This window comes from Eptatretus burgeri, chromosome 5, assembly GCF_056783735.1.
Source record: "Eptatretus burgeri isolate ZD-2024b chromosome 5, Ebu_testis_v1, whole genome shotgun sequence".
Taxonomy (NCBI): Eukaryota; Metazoa; Chordata; class Myxini; order Myxiniformes; family Myxinidae; genus Eptatretus; species Eptatretus burgeri.
Window position 1 is genome coordinate 30066556 of NC_140965.1, and position 24000 is coordinate 30090555.

The 24000-nt window shown below is 45.1% G+C and overlaps 1 protein-coding gene across 1 annotated transcript in view; it reads right to left on the bottom strand.

The window, feature by feature from the left end:
- Positions 1-24000, bottom strand: part of LOC147026143 (LIM domain-binding protein 3-like) — an 81011-nt gene that overhangs the window by 24417 nt on the left and 32594 nt on the right. Inside the window, exon 3 of the mRNA XM_085881269.1 lies at positions 21721-21872. Coding sequence (XP_085737395.1) covers positions 21721-21872 — 152 coding nt within the window. The remainder of the gene's footprint in view (positions 1-21720; positions 21873-24000) is intronic.

Below are 24000 nucleotides of genomic sequence, written 5' to 3' on the forward strand. Positions count from 1 at the left end.
AAGAGGCGACCAGGGTTGGTGTCAGGAAAGGCATCCAGCCTTAAAACATTGCCTCAAGAAGGGAATCATGATTGCATGGAGCCCACAAAGAAAAACTAACCCCTGCTCAACAAGGAAAAATGGCTGCAAAAAGGCTGTTTTTTAATCTCAGTCTTTCACATGCCTTTTTGCGAACTCCAGGTATGCTGTCAAGTGCCTCTTTTTTATCAGTTGTGCCTTCGGTCTGGCTACTCTCCCATAAATTTGTGAAGTGCTGCAGAGCTTGTTGTCCTTCTGGCAGGTTCTCCCATCTCAGCCAAGGAACTCTGTAGTTCTGTCAGAGTGGTCATTGGGTTCTTGGTCACTTCGCAGACCAAGGTCCTTCTTGCTCATTTGCTCAGTTTAGTCAGACAGCCAGATCAAGTAAGAGTCTGGGTTGTTCCATATTCTTCCCATTTCCTTGATTATGGAGGTAATTGTGCTCTTGGAAACCTTCAACACTCTATAAATTGTTTTATACCCTTCCCCAGATCTATGCCTCCACACAATTCTATCTCAGACTTCTACGGACAGTTCCTTGGACTTCATGGGTAGAGTTTCTGCTCTGATATGCAGTCAACTGTCGGACCTTATATAGAAAGGTGTGATTCTTTCTAAATCATTTCCAATCAATTGAATTAGCCACAGGTGAACTCCACACAAGTTGTCGAGCCATCTCAAGGACGATCAAAGGATACTGGATGCACCTGAGCTCAATTTGAAGTGTCAGAGCAAAGGGGTTGAATACTTATTGATGCAAGACATTTCAGTTTTTCATTTTTAATTAACTTGTGAAAAATTCTGAAAACATGTTTTGACTTTGTTATTATGGGGTATTTTGTTTATATCAGTGGCAATTTTTTTTTAGTTCAATCCATTCAAAATTCACGTTGTAACACAACAAAATGTGACAAAAGTCAAGGGGTGTGAATACTTTATGAAGGCACTGTAATGTGTTGAATAATGTAACGAAAGGGTAAAGCGGAATAAGAGTAGAAGCGAGTGTAGGGGCAAAAAGATCCATCTCGGTTGACGGACTCCTGCAGACTGTGCAGATGAAAACGAACAGACCCAGACGAAAGAGACAATAAGACTGCAAGAAGAAAAGACTGAACTGCTCGTGTCTTTCTCCTGATATTCCTCCCCCACCTCACCTGTGCTGGCTATCCCGCAGCTTCCACATCGGCCCCACATCCCCACATTGCGCAGGGTTTTGTGGGGGCAGTTGAATGGCCTGTGATGGCTTTTGGTGGGGGGGGGGATTTATCATTGGTTGTGCTTGCACCTGATTGGCAGAGCCATGTTATAACGGTATCACACCCATGAGGAGCAATGGAGAAGCTTCGAAACTTGCCTTTATTCACTTGGCAACCGCACTTGCTGCTCCACTAAAGCCCTGCACTTGCTATCGTTTACTCGGTAATTGCGGTCACCTCTCCGCTAAAGCTTTGAGGCATGTGATGATCTGAAAGTGAGTGAGAGTGCATGTGTTGCAAGATGTAAAGGATAGAGAAGGGAGAGAGGGTTAATAGAACAGAAGCTTATGCTATCTCACACCTGAAATGCATACTTATCACTTGTATACAATGTAACTTCATTGCTAAACAGAATACTCAGCTGTAAGTGACTCTAACTTTACGTGTACGTGCTTTTACTTGCCCGAGAGGTACACAATGTTCTCTTCGGGCCCACAACCATCACAATATATATGAAGCTGTACCTTTACAGATAGTTGAGAAATTACAGTAATCATTGAAAAAAAATTTCTACATTCATGCAATGAAGTACTACAGGTGGAAAAAAAAAATCATGCTGTTTTTTTTTTTGAAACAATGTGTGACAAATTTAACAGTGCTTTCATGCCCATGGAGGAGCTCATACTCATACATATATCATGTGCATGACATCAGATTTACTGGAATTCCATCCATCCATTGGGACCACACTCTGTGCAGAGCATTGGTGCTACCTAAGCAAGCTCCTTGGCTATTCGGCGCGATCATGGATGGGTCACCACTCAGACACAGGACACCAGCATGCTGGTACTCATTTTGCTGACCTTGGAAGGATGATAGGCTGAGTAAACCCCACCTGGTATTAATTCAACGGCCAAGCGGGATTTGAACTCAGGACCCCAGGATGCCAAGCCCACCACTCTAGTGGTTTACAGGAATTACAGGAATTACAGGAATTACAATGACATTAATAAAGAATTGACAATTTCACAACACAATATAAGTTTTTGAACCCAGGATTCCAAAATCATGAGCTCTCTCTCGTATCCTCTCGTAATCATGAATTCTCGTATCCAGATCTGGATTCAGATCTTCACCGAAATCGAACCAATTCCTCCTTGCCACACACCCAACCTGTCAATCAAGTTTCATCCGAATATTGTACATATACATACAGGTGTATGTATGTATACATAGTACAGAATACATACATGCATCTGCCAAAATTTTTTACCATGATAACACATATGCTTGTGACTCAAAATTTTGACTCGTGTGGTCAAACCTCAACAGTGTAGTGAAAAACTGCTCATGCGAAATCGACATATTGCTGTGTTGCTAAACGTCGTCTCATACATGTCCAAGTGCACTTTGACATAAAAACTGCATATTATTTCACAATACTTCACTTGTACCTGGAATCATTTTGGATATAAAGAAATCGTTCAACACTTGGAAATATGTGATGTCCCAATGTAATGATTTTCATTCTTCATGTAAGAGGTACATTGTGGACGTCCAGTGATGTAATCTGAGTTTTACCTTGTAAAGCCATAAAGAACAGCTGAACCTTAAACCCACACCAACTAGTAAAAATGACTCCACACTGAGAGCAAATAAACACTTCAACATTGGCTCAATCACACGATTTAACTTGACAGATATCAACACAGTGTTTTCATTTAAAACGAAAGTATGTGAAAATTTACTTTGGTATAAGTTTCTGTAACATTGTGAAATTTTGGAGAATAATTTGAGACAGATGAAACACATACAAATATGTTCTCCATAAAAGCAGATATAGTGATAGACATTGAGTTGTGCCAGTTTAAAGAAGAAATGTTTTTTTAATAAGCTTGTATTCAATATATAAACATGGACTAGATTACTTGGAATGAGTGTTTGTTATCCGATACATTTCACGACCAAATTTGAATCCAAGGCACCTGTGTTACAACCTCGTAGAAAACGAATCATGCAAAAAAAATAAACAAACAAAAAATTTATAACCGCATGAAAAGCACCACCACACATAGATCGACTAAATGTGGTGTTGATGTAATGCAGGCATAATGGGCCAAATGGCTTCTGCCTTCATGAAAAGATTCTCATCTAACCATTCCACAAAGTTCAGTGGGCACCTCCACATTAACAATGGAATGAACTTTTGACTCGGTGAAAAAAAAACTTCATGTAACAGAACCCCAAGTGGATTGCTGAAGTGTTTGTTGAATAAATACATCGCAAGGATTCCGCATGAAATCAGAAATGATCCCCAATGGCAACCAAAAGTGTCTCACTGGCAATGCTGAGTGCTTTTCAATGTATCTTCCAGGACACAACAGGTTGTGTGAGGTCTTGTTACCATTGAAAATATGGTATAAAATGAGTTTAAAATCATGGAGTGAAGGAATATATATTTAGAGAATGTATATATATATAATACATATATTTATATATACAGAATGTATATATAAATATATGTATATGTATATATATATTATATATTATATAAAGCTTTTTATAACCACTGACTGACTTATTGACTGACTGACTCATTCACTGATATTAAAGATCAGTACCTTCTGGGTGACAGAGAAAGCTGAAATTTTGCGTGTCAATGAACATCGAAGCTGATACACCAGAAAAATTCACCGAATTGTCGCTTAGCATTCAAAAATGAAAATATAAATAAATGAAAAAACATAAATGGAAAAAATATACGAAAAATAATGCAGGTGAGCGACCTGAGACAATGGGGAATCAGGGCAATTTTGTGTGCTGACGGATATCGAAGCTGATACACAAGGAAAATTCACAGAACCATTGGAAAGCTTCCATGAATAAAAATATCAATAAATGAAGGAAAAAAAACAAGCAGTCATAGACTGATACTGACAAAATCGTCAACTTGACCTCTGACGTTGTCTCATAAAAGGTGTCTCTAGAGAAGGTAGCGACGCAAACCAGAAGTTTCTACGATGATTCTGCACCAAACCATCAAAAATCGAATGTTTGACCTCACTGTGACCTTGATCTTTGACGGATTTTGACCAAAATCTAACCAGCACTAGCCATCATGCTCCTGAATCACACGGTGTAATTTGACATTGGCAGCTTCTTCCATTCTCGAGTTATCGTGCCTACAAACAAACAAACAAACAAACACACACAAACACACAAACACACAAACAGATGACGGAAGTCATCAATATACTGACGAAATCTTTAGATTTTGTAAGTAAAAAACATGAAAAATCAAATTCAGGTGAGCGACCCAAGATAATAGGGATACAAGGTTCATATGAGTATGCTGGTGTATAAAAAAATATTTAAATATGTATAAATATATACACACAAATATATATATATATATATATATATATATATATATATATATATATATATATATATATATATATATATATATTGTTGGCAAGTGGAACTATGCTGGATGGGTCAGCTCTGAACAAATTACAAATTGCTGCCACCTTCTTGAGTATCCTGCATCAGAGTGCTCATCCATCCATTGGGACCATATTCTGTGCAGAGCGTTGGCGCTGCCTTCGCAGTCTCCTTGGCTATTGGGCACGATCCTGGATGGGTCATCACTCCGACACAGGATACCAGGAAGCTGGCACTCATTTTGCCGACCTCAGAAGGATGACAGGCCGAGTTAACCCCACCTGGTATTAATTCAACATCTGAGTGGAATTTGAACTCAGGATGCTGGGATCCCAAGCTCGCCACCCTAACCATTAAGCCAACACCAGGCATAGAATGCTAATGATAGCTCACCTACTCTTTACAAAGGACACTGTGTGATCTTTAACATCCATTATCTAATGCTTGCAGATGGGATACAGTGTTTCCAATCCATCAAAGGGATGCACACACATTGATACCTCGCCTTACCTGCGAAACACGGGGATGACAGTTTTTAGCTGGGTCGAGATTTGAACCCAGACTTGACAGCTCATACACTGATGTGTATACCTCTAATATATTCAGGTGAATGTGAATGCTGCATCTATTTCTACCACAGACCTTTTACTTTTCAACAATCCAAGATTGTGCAGCTGCAAAACAATAAATAAATGTGAGGATGCTAAAAGGAACACAAATAATAAACACTATTGATGGGCCATGTTTAATTCTTACAATTCAACAGTCATTGTTTTGTTTTCTCCAACATGTTTGCCACTGAGTAAAATGTGTTTTATGGATTTTTTTTTTTTTAAAGAATAACAACCTGCATCGATTTTAACCAATCCACCTGATTAGAAAGTTGTTTTTTTTTTCATTGCTACAACCTTAAAGGTACAGGTAGTGTTTGTTTGCAAGGACTAAGAAAGACGGGAGTCATTTGCATGAATGCACCATAAAAAATGGCAGTCATTTGAACGACATGCTCTCAAAATCCCAACCTCCACATTCTGGGGACTTCCTCGGCCAGACCATTACCGTGTGCTTTGTGCAGAAAGCCACTCAAGGAACCAATTTTAAACTTGGACTGCAGGCCTCATGGGAAAGGAGCTTTATTGAAGCATCTCAATTCTTTCTGGAGGAGAAATCAAATTTGGCAGCAAGAACTTTCACGTGGCACAGCACAGCGAGAAAATGATGGCTCTGTGGGCACAGGAGATTTGACCCGGAATATTTTGGGTTAACAGCCTTGTTTTACTTCTTTTCTATTCCAGAAAAATAATGACCTCCGATTTTTCTTTCGAGACGAGGCCTTCCGAAGATAAACTTCCCGTCCGTGCGGTGCAGCTGCTTCAAGACTAACAGCTTTCTTTGAATAAGTGTCACTGAAATCACATTTTTCTAACCGACATATATCCGTCACCCAGTGACCTTGCTGATGATCGAGGTATGCTATGAAAAGTTATCTCTCTCTCTTTCAGTGTCCGTCGATCACTAACTGTTCAAAAGCAGGGTGTTACTCCGAGCACTATAAACGTCAGAAAGGTGCAAGAAATAAGCCGTAACTTGTAATTCAATCGATGTCACTTTGCACTTCAGTATTCTTTGTCGTCTAGTCTTTTGTAGTTGTGCCACTTTGAACTTTCAGTGACATCACAAATACTCAGCAAGCTTGGCTCACCGACATACACCATACATTTGTGGTTGGATGTTTGTCTGGCAAAACATGTTATTTAAAACATTTAAAATACCTTTCCATAGAAGACAAATTGTCCTACAGTTTAGAAGCTGAAATTATGAAACAATTCCCCCGTTCAAAAAGCTGGAGACCAGCAGCATATTGTGTACACAAAATGGTGTCAATTTTAACGACTACCCTTCTTTTCCAATGCATTTCCCACTGCACAGCACCCACAATTAAGTGATTTCTCATTTCTCTCTTTCTATCACCCTTATCCGTGTTCCTTTTTGTCCATTTTCTTCAACCAATAAACATTTTTCTATCTCCATCCATGTGCTATGTGTAGATCAATGTGATGCGGGGTGTCACAAGGGAAGGTTAAACTGCATCGGGAAGCCAGAAAGGTACAAATGTGATCCAATCGATGCTCAGCAAAGTATGGATGGGAAGACCTGTGGAGAGTGTCAGGATAATTGTCATGATGCAAAGGTGGTACACTGGGAAGGTGAGCTGCCTCAAGGATCAATGGATGGTACACCGGTGATGTAGATGGCCCCAAATACATCAATGCTGTGCAACTTGTATGTTTGAGTAACGTCACTTTCATTGTAATCAAACAATATAACAAGGCTAATGATGCATACTTCAGCCCGAAGACCGAAGTACACAGTCAGACAAAGCTTGTCAAACTAATACACATGCACTTTGGCACGGAAACTAAAGCTCATGCTCATACGAAAACACACGTCCTAGCCCACAGAGACAGAAAAGATGGCATTTCTAAATACTCTACCAACTTGGACTCATGAGTCCACCTTTATTGCTTGTAACATTATAACAATGCTGAAGATGTGCACTTCAGCCCTAAGGCCAAATAAACCCATATTCCCTAGCCTACAGGACTAGAAAACATGGTCGTATCATAACCTTATCAGTTATTAAATGAGTGAAGTCACCCCCCTCTCTGCTATCTCCCTTACCTCCAAGCTTTGTATCACCTGTAAATTTACAAAGCTGACTCTTAACCCCACTGTCCAAATCATTAACATAAATTAGGAATATCAAAGGTCTTAGTGCTGGTACTTGAGGTACCCCAATACCTATACAACCGCCCAGCCCCACATCCTTCCTCCTATTCATGGCCACTCCTTGGTTCCTTTCACTTATCCAATTTTCAATCAAATAAGCTACTCTTCCAGTTACTCCATAAACCTGAACCTTAACTAACAGAATTCTATGCGGCAACTTCTCAAATGCATTCTCAAAGACCGGCTATGCTACGTGCACTGCACTTCCATCATCCACAAAATCACAAATGGCTTAATAAAACACCAATAAATTTGTTAAACATGACTTCCCTTTAGTAAGCCCTTGCTGACTGCCCTTCGTCCATTTGTATTTATTCAAATGGTTTCTCATCCGATTCCAAATTGACGTCTCCAACAACTTCCCCACAACAGAAGTTAAGCCAACAGGTCGATAGCTTCCCAATTACTCTTGAGATACTTTCTCAAATAATGGTGTGACATTTGCTACTCTCCAATCTTCTTGTACTTGTCAGATCAGGTCACGTATGGGAGCATGCACCAGAGCAGCATGTCGCTGCATCCACTTTCCGCCGGTACTCCAGGGGCCTCAGTCTGGCCATCTCCCAGGCAGATGCCTGGCCCATCCCCATCTCCTTGAGATGCTGATCAACCTGTCCTGACTCCAATGAGCTACTCAGTCTTTAAGGCATTCAAACAAGTTTGTTGGAGAGGAACATCCTATCTGGAAACGATTGGTATAACGGGAAAATATATGACATTCCTTGCTATCGCTATGTCTGTAGTGAAGTATGATTCTTAACCACCTGTGACATAAGGGAAATTGGTTGATAGTTGTTTATATTGGTTCAAACACCTTTATATAAAATGGAACATGTATTATTAATACACTGAAGTATCATCAGTTAATACACCTGAAATGAAGTGAAATAGTCTTTGAAAATAATAAACAGTGATTTGTCAAAGGCTGTTGTATCCTTGAAAAATAAGAGTGAATTCCATCGTGACTGGCCACGTTATGAGGACAAAGATTTTGCGTTAACCTCAAAGTTCCAAATGTTTTACATTTGGACCTGGTACATCCCAAAGTTGCCATGAAAGACGAGCAAGATGCAAGTTAATCCAGTGCCATGGTCAGTTTCTAAATATTGTTACGTGTAAGGGGGCGGGGGGTCCAGAGTTAGATTGTTGGAAGAATAGTATGATCGGTGTCTTTCGAATATGTTATATTGCCATGCATCAGGGATCTGTTGGAGTGATTTGTCTTGTTACATGTGAGGCTGAGGAGGCAGCATATGTAATTTATAAACAGTATAGCTGGAAGTAGATTGTATGTGTAAAAAACTCTGATTCGTGGGGAGGGCCAAGTGAGAACATGCAGCCACAAAAAGGTGCAACGGGAGTGCTTTGCGCTTCAAAGGGCCATCATGAACAGGCTGGATGATGTGTGCAAGCCATGGTGGCAAGATGCGCTGTCTGGTCCAAAAGAGAGGAGAAGGACTTTGTATTACGGCCGCCCCATATGGTGGGAAGATCTGCAGGATGGCACCTCCCACAAACACCAGACAGCCAAGCACTAGGCCCGCTGCAGGCGAATGTGGTCCCACAGTGCGGAGGGTGAGCCAGAGGTGGCAGGGACCCGCCATGCAGAAGCTTGGTGGAAAGCACTTGGAGTCCACAACGGCAGGATCTGCGGAGGTGTGTGAGGTGGAGTTGGAGTGGAACCTTGGAAAGAAGATGATCTCTGCGTTTCTCTATCTCTGTCTCTGTCTCTCTTCATATTGCTGGCTCTCTTTATCTCCCCCCCCCCCTCTCTTGTTCTCTTTTACCCTTCGGCTTTGCTTCATTGTCAAGGACAGGAAGAACTGTTCTCTGGAGACATGGATTCCGTCTCGCAATCCCACACCTCCACCGCATCACTCCTGCACCTATTCCTGTTCCCAAGCTGCACCATCGCCCTGCACACCACTCAGCATTGTGCCATTGGGAAGTCCTTGCCTGCTTTCCCGGTTGTTTTGTAAGAGTGTGATCTGTGGCGCCAAGCAGATATTGGATTTTATTTATTTGATCACTGTACTGAAGTTTGCGTGTCCCGACATCCATATTTGTATCTGCTGACTCGCTTAGTTTGTTTCATTCTCCACATCCTGTCCACCCCTTATGCCCCTACATCTCTTTCTTCTATGATACATAAACCATTTTGAAGGTTTAAAAAAAAACGTTTTCCATCCTTCTTCCTCCTGTGCATGCCACCAAATTCGGTTCATTTGGGTGACCTTGGGGGAACAGTAAAGTTGGAGATTAATTAAATTAAACACAGTTCAGCTAGAAACCTTTCGGCCGTTCGCAGGATAAAGTATCCCGGCACAGACGGCTCGTGTTCACGGAGACTGTGTGCCACAACAATATTTTTTTATGAATCTTCGTTGCAAAATACTCCTTGATGAATAAAATAATCATAATTGGAAGAGCAGTACATCATCATCATCATCATCATCATCATCATCATCATCATCAATGTACCGCACTCATGACAGAGCATAAGTGCTGCCGAATTGGTCTCTTGGCGAGTGTTATGCTGGGTGGTTCGCCATTAACTTCCCAGTAATTAGTCAGGGCAGGAATTTGGAATTTGTTCAGCGTGTCAATAATAACTCGCCCACTCTTTGCAAAAGACATCGAGGGATCTTTTTACATCACACAATGCCCAGTGCTGACAGAGGGGTCTTCGGGCTCAATGTCCATCAGATGGACGGCGGATACAATGATGCCTCGCTCTGGCTGTGAAACACCAGGGTGATAGTTTATAGCTTGGTCGAGATTCAAACACAGGCGAGACAGCTCAAAGGTAAAAATGCCTGTTGCTATAACAACAAAACCAATGTCTGTGTGTTTTTTGGTTAAGATTCCAGTTGGATACAATCAAGCTGTATCATAGTACCGTACCTTGTACGCACAAAATATATTCACTCCATGTCATGGTTCTGCCTTGTACGCACAAAACTTCCCACGGTCCACTTATAACTGCACAGTACATATTTAAGGCAGCAACACTGATGGTCAGTTCAATTGTTAGCGTATGTCTCAAAATCTGTGTTTGCATGCCAAAAAAACCTTTCTGTGAATAAAGTTAATATTAATACAGAAAATCTAAAAATTTAATCGTGTTATCATCGACATTTCTCTTTTAATGTGCAGTGACCTGAGACTCACGTACAGAGGAACTTGTACAGACAGCACGCTCAGGATAAGGACATTCGGAGTCATCAGACTACTTTTACACGAATTGCATGACCATTTTGCAATCGGCACATCAACATGGTACGTGGGATAAGAATCTGGGGATTCAACATCATGAACTTGGTTCTCGATGGCAACATCAACCAGGACAACCAAGAATTCTGTTTTCCATGTTGAAAGTTATAATGATATTCAAAAGACCTTTGAGTTCGGTGTTTGTTCAGTGTTTGCACCCGATTAATTGTCATGTAGCATTGCTGTCCGATCGCTGATTGTGATCTATTTCAAAGTCTGCAGTCAAGTTTTGATTTTTTTCGGCATAAAAGCAAAAGGTTTTAGACCTTGCTATTTCTTTTTCTTGCAAACTGTGCAATATTTCATGCACAAGTGAGGTGTCTGCGATAAGAATTGACAGCTTCCCTTTCCAGGGACATTGGGAAGAGATAAAACGTGGCAAGAAGCAAAGGAACTGCACTTAGAGATCCCTTTGTCCTGCTGGATTATGACATCCTACATTTGATGCATGGTGTGCACTGCTGCTGGGGCCTAGGTCACCTCTGTATAATACTCAGGCTGTCATGCTACTCTTTACGACAGGCTATAATATAACCCCATGTGGTGCTTCCAAGTACCAGTCAAGCAGAACATTGAGGGAGTTTGGATGGTCTCTTGAACAAGCTGTATCTACCTATCATTGCTACTTCAGAAATACACCATCAATAGTGTTATTGGCCTTGCATTTGTTTATGTACAAAATATCTGAGAAGCAGCTGAGCCTCTCAATAGAGACACGGGAGAAAGTCTGCTGAAGTAAAATCAAACAACATCTTGAGATGGGGTTGTTCCCCAACCCAATCTACAAATGACAATTACTCTACAGTTGGTAGAGACTGGTCTATGGATGTGGGTAAGACATTTAATTGCGCCCCCCCCCCCCCGTGACTCTCACTCCCATGAGGTGGGACGACATAGAAGATGGCAGGCCCATGGAAGTGGACAGCCAATGAGTGGGATGTGCCACCTGAAAAGGTGGTGTCAAAGTTTATGAGGGCCCGAACCGTGCCTGAGCGTGGCGGTTCTGATTCTCGAAGTTCAGCTGTACTAATGAGCTATAATTAAGGTAAAGCGTCTGCAGTTATGCCAATTTCTCTGCTTGTGGCATTTTGAACCATTGGCCATGAAGCTTGATTCATGCTGTGAGACACCCCCTAGGGGTTGCAGTATCACACCACGTGACAGCGACATCACGATGTTGGTGTCAGTTGCAGAACAGATTATTGTGTGTGTGTGTGTGTGTGTGTGTGTGTGTGTGTGTGTGTGTGTGTGTGTGTGTGATGTGCGCGCGCGCGCACGCGCATGTCAAACGGAGCAACTCTGACCCTAAATGCTAAATGATACTGATGATATTGGCATACATTATGCCAAAATAACACCTCCAAACTAGGATGGCATCCGTATGGCATTCAGATATTTAAAGACCAAGATTTATGGCCACAAATAAATGAATGCATAACCACCAATCCATATTTTGCCCTTATTATGGGCTCATCAGGATGACATACTGCCAAATCGTTTATTTGTGTTACGGGGTTCGAATGACCCCATTCCCAAGCACTCCCTTTTCCAGGTTATTGTGATTTTCCCCCTCTCCCTCACCTCTTCTTGTTTGTTAGTTGTCGGTTGGTTTGTTAATTTTCTGTTTCATTCCCGCTTTCTTCTTGCAGAAATTTTTCTGTAAGGCTCACTTGGCTCTGCCTGGATGGGTTTGAGGGTTGTGGAGGAGTACCTGAAGCCCAAATTCTATCCAGGTTCCTCCTGTTGACTCCATTGCAGTATTTAGTCTTCCATTTGATTACTTGCAAAGGAAGACTTTCCAGTGAAAATAAATGTAAGACCAGGTCTTCAAGACAGCTGTTCACCACTATCTCAGATCATCCCAAACCCAAAACCATGATATTTTCAACCATCGTTGTGGTTTTAGTGTTCAGTCCAAGTCTGGTTGGTCGGCGGTTTAATTCTGATCATGTCTGAGGCAAACCGAAAACTTTATAAAAATAGTATGTGAAGCTTTTTCGCTTGATGCTCAGCATGTTGAGGATAGAGCACTGATACACCAAGTGGGTTAGCATCCCATGAGGGAGGGGGGAGATTTCTCCTTCATGTTTACTGCAGAGAGAAAAGAGATGTCACAAGATGGCATCGCCAGCAGCCAGAGAGCTCCAGTACATGATGTCACTTCCCCCAAGGTCATTTAATGTTCTCAAAATCTGTGCATGGGCGTGCACTCGGACACCATGATGAAGAATACGTTGATTTTTTCACAAAAACATCACCCATGGTGGAAAATAGCTCACAGATGCAAAAGGTAGCAGAATCAAAGGAAATGGAATCAGACCAAAATGCAAGTCGTGATAGGCACCCAAGTGTATATGGATGGTGTAGTTTTTCTATTAGTTGAGACATTTGGCAGCTTTGTTGTATTTTGGGGATTTCTCAAAACCATAGTTTGTAGCTACCTGGACAACGGCCCTCATCATAGGACGTGGTTTCGTGTCGTTTAAATTGGGCACCATGAAAACGAGGATAGAGGTTTGGGTGGCGAAGGTGTGCGACCCATGTCTAATAGGGTTGGATGTGCTAACGGCCGGTGGTTGTAAGATCGACTTGGGCTGGGGGGTCATGCAGTTGGGTGGTGAGGAGTTGCCATTAGGGGGCGTGAGCAAGGATGAGAGGGTGGAGCTGGAGGCTCCTGACTCCGTGGTCATTCCCCCGGGTGCCGAGACGGTAGTCCCGGCCCGGTGGCGAGCACACCCAACGTGGCAGGGCTCCCGCGGCCTGGCGGAACTACCGGCAGAGCCATCACCCCGGGTTTAGTCGTGGGCCGCACCGTGGTAAGTACCGACGGGCCAATAGTGCCCGTCCGGGTGATAAATGTTAGCACGGAACCACGCACTATCAGGAAGGGCACGAAGGTGGCAGATTGCACCCCAGTAAAAGAGGTCGCAGAGCTGACCGTCGAGAAAAGAGGTCGAGCCGGACCGGCCCCAGAGGGAGTCTCCAGACTTGATTAAGAATTGGCCCGGTCCCATTTGCGAGATGGAAAATCGGAGTAGTGTAGATTTGGAGGATGCCTTGCGGGAGGCCTTATACAAACTGGTCGACCGACACATGGGGATCTTCTCCTTGTCACCCGAGGATATTGGACGTACGGGCCTGGTGCAACATCAGATCCACACCGATGGGGCCCGGCCTGTCCATCAGCCTGCTGGAAGGCTCCCATGGAGCAAAAGAGAGGAGGCTGATGAGCAGGTTGAAAAGATGCTCAATGCAGGTGTCATTGAGCCCTCAGGAAGTCCTTGGATGTCACCGGTTGTGCAGGTCAAAAAGAAGGATGGGACCACACGTTTCTGCGTGGACTATCGCCAGCTGAACAACGTGACACTCAAAGACTCCTATCCCCTGCCTAGAATTGACGATACCCTCGACGCCGTTACAGGCTCTAAATGGTTCTCAACTTTGGACCTCAAGAGTGGGTATTGGCAGGTGGAGATGGATAAGACGAGGAAGGAGAAAACGGCATTTTCCACAGGGAAGGGACTGTATCAGTTCACTGTGATGCCGTTCGGTTTGTGTCACGCCCCCGCCACCTTTGAGAGACTGATGGAGCATGTACAAGGTGGCATGCCGTGGCAGTCATGCCTGGTGTATCTGGATGACGTCGTGGTACAGGCTAAAACATTCACCCAGGAGATAGCCAATTTGGATCAGGTGTTTGGGCGCCTCAGGCAGGCAGGGCTAAAATTGAGCCTGGAGAAATGCACTTTGTTCGCGACAGAGGTGGCCTATCTCGGACACGTGATAGGCCGCGAGGGGGTGAAGACCGACCCCAGAAAAATTACAGCGGTAGAGCAGTGGCCCGTACCTACAACTGTCAAACAGGTACGGGGCTTTTGGGGGCTTTGCTCCTACTACCGGCGCTTCGTGGCAAACTTTGCAGAGATAGCCAGGCCCCTTCACCGGTTGACGGAGAAGGGGTGGAGATTTAATTGGACAGGGGAGTGCCAGGAGGCCTTCCTCAAATTAAAGGGATGTTTTACATCCACACCCGTGTTAGCGTACCCCACCGATGACGGGATGTATACCCTGGACACGGATGCAAGCCAGGAAGGATTAGGAGCAGTCTTGTCTCAGACACAAGGGGGCGTGGAAAGAGTGATCGCGTATTACAGTCGGGCCATGAATAGGCCCGAAGGAAATTATTGCGTAACTCGCAAGGAGCTATTGGCTATGCTGTCTGCGGTGAGCCATTTCCACCCGTACTTGTACGGGAGGAAATTTTTGGTTCGAACTGACCATTCCTCCTTGCAATGGCTCTTACGGTTCAAGGAACCGGAAGGCCAGATTGCATGGCGGTTGGAAAAGTTGCAGCAGTACGATTTCAGTGTGGTCCATAGAGCTGGTAAGGCTCATGGGAATGCCGATGCGCTCTCTCGATGTCCCTGTCTGGGAGAAAACTGCAGATATTGCACGAGACATGAGGAGAGGGACCAATTGGCAGACACCTCCACGAAACTCCCAGTCCGTGCAGCCTGGGTGGTAGGCCCAACTTTGCCACTAACCGCGGGAGAGGGATTTGGTGGATTGGCATGGAGCACAGCCCAGCGGGAAGACCCCGTGATAGGGCCAGTGTACAAATGGGTCCAGGAAAACAGGAGGCCCAGTAGGGAGGAGATCGCCCCATTCAGAGCGCGAACAAAAGCGTACTGGGCTCAGTGGAAGACCCTAGAAATGAGGGACAACATCTTATATCGCAAGTGGGTGGAGATTCCTTCTGAACAAACTTCTTGGCTGGTGATAGTCCCTGATGGGTTTAAGACCCAAATTTTGAAACAGGTGCATGGTACCCGCGCCGGCGGCCATTTGGGCAGGACCAAAACAAAATCTCGGGTCTGCCGGCGGTTCTATTGGGTTAACATGGGGCGCGATGTACAGAACTGGAGTCGAGCATGCGACGCCTGTACTGCGAAAAAGGGACCGCCACAGAAGATGAGGGCCCCACTCCAACTACATCAGGTTGGTGCCCCCCTTGAGCGAGTGGCCATGGACATTTTGGGACCACTTCCCCCCACTCGCCAGGGTAATAAGTACATCCTCGTAATTATGGACTATTTCACCAAATGGCCGGAGGCCTTTGCCCTCCTCAACCAGGAAGCAGGGGTCATGGCAAAGGCCTTCGTAGAAGGATTTACATGCCGGTATGGGATTCAGCAGGAGCTGCACACGGATCAGGGACGAAATTTTGAGAGCGATTTACTAAAAGAGGTGTGCAGGCTCTTGGAAATTCGAAAGACACGGACAACGCCCCTGAGACCACAGTCTAATGGCATGGTGGAGAGGTTCAACAGGACCCTGGTCCAACAGTTGGCCCTCTTCACCGCCGCTAACCAGGAGGACTGGGACGAACATCTCCCGTACCTCCTGATGGCCTATCGCGTGTCCCAGCACGGGTCTACCACGTGTAGTCCGGCGCTGTTGATTTTATTGGCGGGAGCTGAGAAGCCCCGTCGGTTTATTGTGCGGTCCGACGCCTGAGCGGCTTGATAGGCCCCCGGGGGAGGGCTATGCCCATCGGTTGGAGGAAGGCATGGAGAAGGTCCATGCCTTCGCACGACACCAGCTCCAACAGGCGGGCATAAAGATGAAGCGCAGGTACGACCATTGGAGCCAGGTGAGCAAATACCCACCAGGGGCGAAGATTTGGTTCTTTAACCCCCGGCGGAGGAAGGGCAGATGCCCGAAGCTCACCTCACCTTGGCAGGGCCCGGGGGTCGTCCTGGCGCAAATCAGTGACGTGGTCCTAAAAATTAAAATGGGACCACGGGCCCTTCCCCGGATCGTCCACGCGGACCGCCTGAGACCTTACAAGGGCGACCTTACGCCGTCATGGATATGTCTTGCCGGAGGAGTCGGTGCTGGAACAGCTGCTCCCGCAGAGGTGCAAGGCTCGCAGAGCCTTGCAACAAGTTCACGAGCCCAGTCGGGAGAGATGAAGTCCCCCCTGCAAAAAAGAATTTGAAGACAGAGACAGACTTTGGATGTGTAGAGGGGACGGAGCTTAGCTACGTAGAGTTAAAAGGAATGTGCTCTTGTGTAAAGGATGACGTGGGAGCACGAGTTAGTTTGGGGAGGTAGTTAGAAGGATGGCAGAGTTCAGCGGTGTGTGTTGAAGAGTTGTGAGGTGGGTACATGATGAGTGAGTGAGGCCAGCGAGCCTGGGTGTATGGAGCAATTGTGGAATGCATGGTGTGATGAGTGATTGGGGGGAGGAGTGACTCCCGCCCAAGGGACCCCAGGGTCAGTGTAAAGTGAGTTAGCTGGGGAAGTTAAATTGACAAAATGGAGGTCGTTTTGTTGTTGGTGGGAAAGTATGCCCGAAACCCGTTTGGAGGGGTGCAGGAGCCCTGTTGACGGGCTGGGAGCGTGGCTGCGAACGGTGAGTATCACTGAGTGGGTACCCCAGGCACCGGGATAGTCGGCCGTAGCGGTAGAAGCGTAGAACTTGGCGGTAGGCCAAGTTCCCATGGGGGGCCGGGATAGCGTAGTGGGCACGGGTGCGCCCGCATGGTGCGGGGGCCCGGGGCGCCATTAGCCGCGTGGGCAGTGTTGTGGGCACGGGTGACCCTCGGAAAGGGGCCCAGGAAGCCAGCCTGCCACGTGAGCATTTCAGGGGAGTCGCCATGGAGGGCACTCCCTGGTGTTTAGGGAGCTGGTAGACTCGGAGGCAGTGTAGTGCCCGGGGGTGCCATAGCTGGAGAATCGGCAGAGGGTAGTACCTGCCAAGGGAGCCACGTGTCCCAGCCATGAGACCGTGTGAGGGCACGGGAAGAAAATTGGGGGGCGAGGCCCGAAATTTGCGAGGACACCAACACAGGCGACGGGAATCTGGGTTGATAGAACCAATAGTTTAAGCGAGAGGCGCTTGTTGAAAGCCCCGGGGTAGTTTAAGAGATAATGGTTAGGGTAGATTAGGAGATGTACCGCCCGCACCATCCATCCCTTCGCTCCCATTGTGGGCCGCTGGACCCACTTTGTGTTATAGATCGCTGAAGTCTGGGGAGGCCATCCTGAGGCTTCGTTGGGCCTCGACACAGGACAGTAGCTCTCCCTTATTCCCCTCCGGGAAGGGAACGTAGTGGTTGGGAGTAGGCCAGGGGACGATAGGTTAGCCGAACAAGGACGATAAAGGGGGTTAGGGGACGAATTATAGTGGGAGATAGGAAATAAAAAGAAGTAAAAATAAAAACAACAAAAAAATAAGTTGGGGCTAAATTGGGTTTTACAAATTAAGGGGGTGGGTATAGACAGTGACAGGCAAAGGCCATAGGTGGGAGGGAGACAGTAGGCAGGTCCAGGCACGCCTTCCGAGTGGCCAGCACCACCGCACTCCCTCCACCAACCTCTACTGACAGGCAAAGGCCGGCCAACTTCATCGGCAGCTGTGTTTTGCTGCGAGGCCTGTACCTGTCAGATCGTCTGCAGCTGCTGTGCTTCAAGGCCTGTGCCGCCCAGTTCATCTGCCGGCTGTTTTTACTGCAAGGCCTGTGCCGGCCAGTTCGTCTGCCGGCTGTGTTTGCCTGCAAAGGCCTTGATCTGCCGGCTGTGTTTGCCTGCTTTTGCCATCCATGCCTGCTGCCCTCGATTCTGCGTTTGCCCCGTTCAATTTTGTTCCCCCCTCCCCCCGTTCATTGCCATGTGCGCCAGGATCATCAAGCAACAGTTTGAAAGCTGCAGGGACTGCCCTGTAGGCAGCCGCATCACGGGACCGCATTGGCGGTCCGTGCAACGTTGTTTGCTGCGTCAGATCGTCGCGCGTGCTGCAGGGACTGCCCTGTAGGCAGCCGCACAAGGAGACTGCATTTGCGCAGCCCATGCGCCATTGTTCACTGCGCCCATTGAAAAGGGGGAGGCCTAGGACTGCGTGTGAGCAGCCGGCCGCGTTCCCTGCCACCTGCATTGCTTGAGCCAGAGACTGCATGCGAGCAGCCTGGCTCCCTGCTCACTGCTTTTCTCTTTGCAGAGTCCATTGATACTGGGCCATGGTTTAGTGTAAAATTTGTAAGTTAAGGTTAAGATGTACTGTACATATGAGTGCGCCCCCGGCATGTCTGTCTTAGCGCCGGCAATTTTATTTAAGTCGTCTGAGTGAGTGGGTTTGTTTAGTTAGTTACTCAGCCCTCAGGTTATTTATTTTGGGGACACGAATACCATAAATGTAGCACTCAGGGATCCATAGGTAAAACGTACTAGGGGAGAACTACACATGATGGCACACGAAAATGTGACGACTCGGGACGAGTCTGTAAAAAGGGGAGGGGGTAGTGTTACGGCTGTGGAAATTCGCAAACCACCATTCAGGGCCCGTAGGTGAGATAACTCTCAGTACATGTGTAGTTCGCCCCAAACCCGTTGTTTAGAGGGAATTTTATGTGATTCATTCGGGCTGCGACGCTTTGAGATAGCCGTTTTTCTGTTCTATCTTTATTTTGAACCAACCACGTCTCAACCGCCATCACCATCAAACCACCACCGATAAACCCTCCACCACCCTCACCTCTCTCCTTCTACGGCCATTCCCGCACCACCTGTGAACACTGAGCGTCGGGCTGTCTTGGGCTCGTTCAAGATACGCACCGAGCCGCGAGTGCAAATGGCGGCCTTTCCGAGGGAGAATTCGGATCAAGAATGCTACACACCCACTTCTGATCTGTCCAATCAGCAAGCGTGGAGCGGCTTGGCCCTGCCTCCGGGCGCATCTGTGTGAAATCCATATATTCAAATTCTAGGATCAGGGGACGTTCACGCCAACTTTTCCTCCGTCCAATTGGCGAGCATGGCTCCGCCCCCGAGGTCATTCTGATCCGGAAATTTGCATATTGTTTCTCCTGCCGGCCTATAAAACGGCGAGCACCAGGCGAATCGTGGCAGAGTCAGTTTTGGTGGAGGAGTCAGTTTTTGGTTGGAGGGCTGAGTGTGGCAGCGGCAGAGTATGGCAGAGAGTGGAGTCAGGTGGTGAAGGCATCGAGTTGGGTTCTGCAGTCGGCTGAGGACAGTTGTGGGAAGAGGCCAAGGAGCTCGGGTCCGAGGCGAGAAGGACGGCGGTCGGCGACGAGGTCGCGGTGGGAGATCGCTCGTCGCGGGACCCAAGCCAGCCAGCCATTCTCCCTCCACCGTGTGTTCGCGTTGTCGGTAGTAACTCTGTGTCATTGTTTCTCTTGTTGTAACTGCTACATGTGCATTTTGACTGTTTGGCTGTATATGTGTACTTTACGTGTGTCGCGTAATAAATGTGCATTGTGTGAACTGTTTTCCCATTTCGCTTCGTCTTTTCTTTATTGACCCTCCATCCTGCTTCACGTAAAGGGTTCGTAGTGGGCTTAATACGCCCGATAATTGATCAGAACCGTCGAGGCCGACGATAACACCACTCGGTTATCCCGATAGCACTGACGGACCGCTTAAGCGGTTCGTGTCCGGAGTCGGCCTGCAGCGAGGTACGATCGCCCGGTCAACCATCTGCACAGGTACTTAGGTATATCGAATTTGGCGAGCAACCCTATCCTGCGCGGGTGGGCAATTGGCACGGTCGTGGTGGGGTTAAACCCCCACCCGTGACTAGCTCCCGGCGTTGTTCCGAGAGGGTCACGACAGAATTGTCCATTCCGGTGGGCGAGGTGGCCGCCATTCGAGTCGAGCGGCGGATCGCACGCCGGTGGGTGCAAATTCGCAACAATCTATATTATATGTATATGTTTGTATGTATGTTCCCAAAATACATCCAAAACGGTACACAACAGTGGAAAATTTTTTGTGCCACATTACTCACCATTTGCCTGCGGTGTGCAGTATCAAGTTTCATTCAAATCGGGTAACAAAAAATTTTATTAAAAAATCAATTCCCTATTCACTCAAGTACTTTTCGGGAGTATTTTATCAATACAAACAACCTCAGCGGAATAGTTCGCTGGAGCTATCTTTTTTTTCCTGAAATGATTTTTTTCATCAACCGCTGTCACAACGGGAACCCAATGTGTTCACGGGTCGTCTAGTATTTAAATAAAAATAAACCTCTTCCGGAAGTGGTCGAAGTTGAAGGTGCATCCTCTTGTTCCTCCTTCTTCAATGAGAGTGGGCATATTTATTGATTGGAGCCAAACTGAATAACCCATCAACGACACATTCACCAGCATCCATTCAACAAATAACATCTAATTTCACGTCTAAGGCAACAATTTTACAATGTCTCTTGGCCAATCTACAGCACTGTACATTTCTTTATGTGCAAAGCAAAGCGATTTTGCGATCTCCTGATTTGGTACCTTAGCGATGTATTCTGTCAGCTTTATCCTTCTTGTAGGTTTTGAAAATACTCAAGAATAAAAGGCATATCTTTTAAAATGACGGAAGTGTGAGTTGAGATCACAAATATCGAGAAGAGGTATTAATTATGTGATGATGTATTTGCAAGATGGCATAAGAAAGGGTGACATCAACAACGGTGTTCCTGTATATCAGTTAGAGGCAATAGCGATTGTATTTAGAATACTTGTAACCATATCTCTTAAAAATTTTCCTTCGCAACATTCATAGCAACAGAAATTGTCTAATTTGATTGGAGAAAGTGTTTTATTATTTTCTTTAAGAATAATTTCGAACATTTTCTGCAGGTACCAGTTTCGTGAAACAGCATGCGTTGGATTTTCATCATAAGCCGTATATTAAGGAAGAGACTTGTAGCAGTGATGAAGGTTTGAAGGTGTCTCATGGTTTCTCCTTTTCACTCGAGATGTTACTGCTTGGAAGCCTTGATTTTTGCATACAACTTGAGTTATTATTAATTAATTCTTTTTTTTATCATCATCTGTTTTAAATTGTTTTTCCCACTTGTAATGAGAGGTTAACCATCCTTAGCCCAGCAGAACTTCATAACACAATCCCATTCATGAGCAATTCAGGAGATTTCCTCAGTCACAACAGTATCCATAGCGGCAGTAAATGATGAGGCTGAAAAGCCCACCTGTGCAAGGAGAGCTTGAGGGAACCAACACAGTTCTTGATTCGAGTCTGAGCTTCAAGGTGAGTCATGCCATCGGTGGACACTCCATCAATTTGCAGAACGGTGTCACTTGGAGAGATGTTGGCATTTGCAGCCTTGCTTCCTGAGTTAACCTGCAATGTATGATTGGCAAAATAAATACACACGCCTTTCCATGAAAGAATATTAAAAAAGATAATTCAGATTGTTCACACACTCTTACTTCTTACAATTTGCTTTTACCCACATGATACCCAAAATTTAAATTTTTGGCCTTTTTAGGTTTTCACAGGGTATTGAAAAAATAGGTAGTTGCCATTTGGCCCTTCATGCATGTGTCATATCCACATTTCCCAACAGTCGTAACCACTGAAGGTAATGTTATTTATACAGCTAACCAAAAGGAAGAAATTTGAGAATGCAATGGACTACTCTTTTGAATTTGAGTACATGGTGTACAACTTTTATGAAGAAGCAAGTTGAGAATCAAAATGAATACATGAAAATAGATTTTAAAAAATAGAGTGAAATGTCACATTGAAATATTGCTGAATTTTACCAAGCAAACAGATGGCACTAAGCTGCAAGTGGACAGAAGGGGCAGCATGAGTGGGAATATAAATGACTGTGAGTCGGTGTATTCCAGAACATGAATTGTGTTGGTTGCCTTTTGTATCCATTGGCCGAAAAAATAATTGACCCCCCTCCAAAGTTTTCACATTTTGAAGCCGCCTGAGCTTATTTCATGATGCTTTTAAATCAAACTTAATATATAATCTTCGCAAACAATTCAAAAATGAAGAAGCTACAAAATGCAGACAAATGTGAATAAGTTTGATTAACAGAGAAAAATCAGATGATTCTCAGTTGCAGAAATATTCAAAAACCTTTTCCGAAATAATCCTAAATCACTTCAGGAGAAAATTATTTGTTTGAAAAATTACAAAATAAGTGCAATAGGTTTCTCCTGTATGTAATCAGTGGTTCAACTTAAAAATTAAGCTCTCACACTAATCTAAGGAGCTTTCAGGAGCAACTCACTTGATCAACCAACAAGGCAAACATGAAGACCAATGAGCTTTCCAAGGAAGTCAGACAAAAAGTGGTGGAGAAGCACCGTTCAGGAGAGGGTTATAATAAGATTTCAGTCATTCATCATCCCTTTGAGTACGGTGAAATCCATCATTAAGCAGTGTAAGACGTATCATACCACTCAGACTCCACCCAGATCAGGTCACTATCCAAACTCAGCAGCCGGGCAAGCAGGAAACTGGTTCAGGATGTCACTGTAAATCCAACAATGACTTTGAAAGATCTGCAAGGCTCTATATCCGAGATAGGGGACAGTGTTCATCAATCAACAATTTCCTTCACAAATCTCGCCTCTATGGACAGGTGGCAAGAAAGAAGCCACTATTGAAAAGGACACATCTAAAAGCTTGTATGGAGTTTGCAAAAAAAGCGACTTCATGATACTGCAAGCATATGGACAAAAGTTTTGTGGTCAGACAAGACAAAAAAAGAAGTTTTTGGTCGAAATTCGAAACGTTAAATCTGGCGCCAGCCGAACACTGCACATCGCACAGTCGACACCATCCCTACTGTCAAGCATGGTGGTGGCAGCATCAGGTTATGAGGCCTCTTTTCATCAGCAGAGACTGGTAAGCTTGTCAGGATAGAAGGGACAATGGACGGTGCAAAGTACAGGAGAATCCTTGATGAAAACCTGCCCAAGTCAGCCATGAATCTGAAACTGGGGAGGAGATTCACATTTCAGCAGGACGATCATCCGAAGTACAAAGCTAAAGCCATACTGGAATGGCTGAATAAGAAGAAAATAAATGTTCTTGAGTAGCCGAGTTAAAGTCCTGACTAGAACTCAATTGAACATTTGTGGCGAGACTTGAAGATTGCAGTTCATTGATATGACGATCCCCATCAAACTTGGCAGAACTAGAACAATTTTCACTTGAAGAATGGGCAATTATTCCACCATCTCACTGGATGTAAAGCTGGGAGAGATGTCCCCAGAAAGACTCATAGCAGTTATTGCTGCAAAAGGTGTTTCCATCAAGTACAGACCTAAGGGTCTGAATACTTTTACAACCAGTGAGTTTTGATTTGTACTTGTTTTATTGCAGGTATTCCTGGCATGTAACTTCCTTCCACGATAACAGTGTTTAGTTTTTTCTCTCCAGTTAGGAATAAAAAACATAAACTTGGAAAAATTGATTCCACATAATTCGTAATTAATCTAAATGT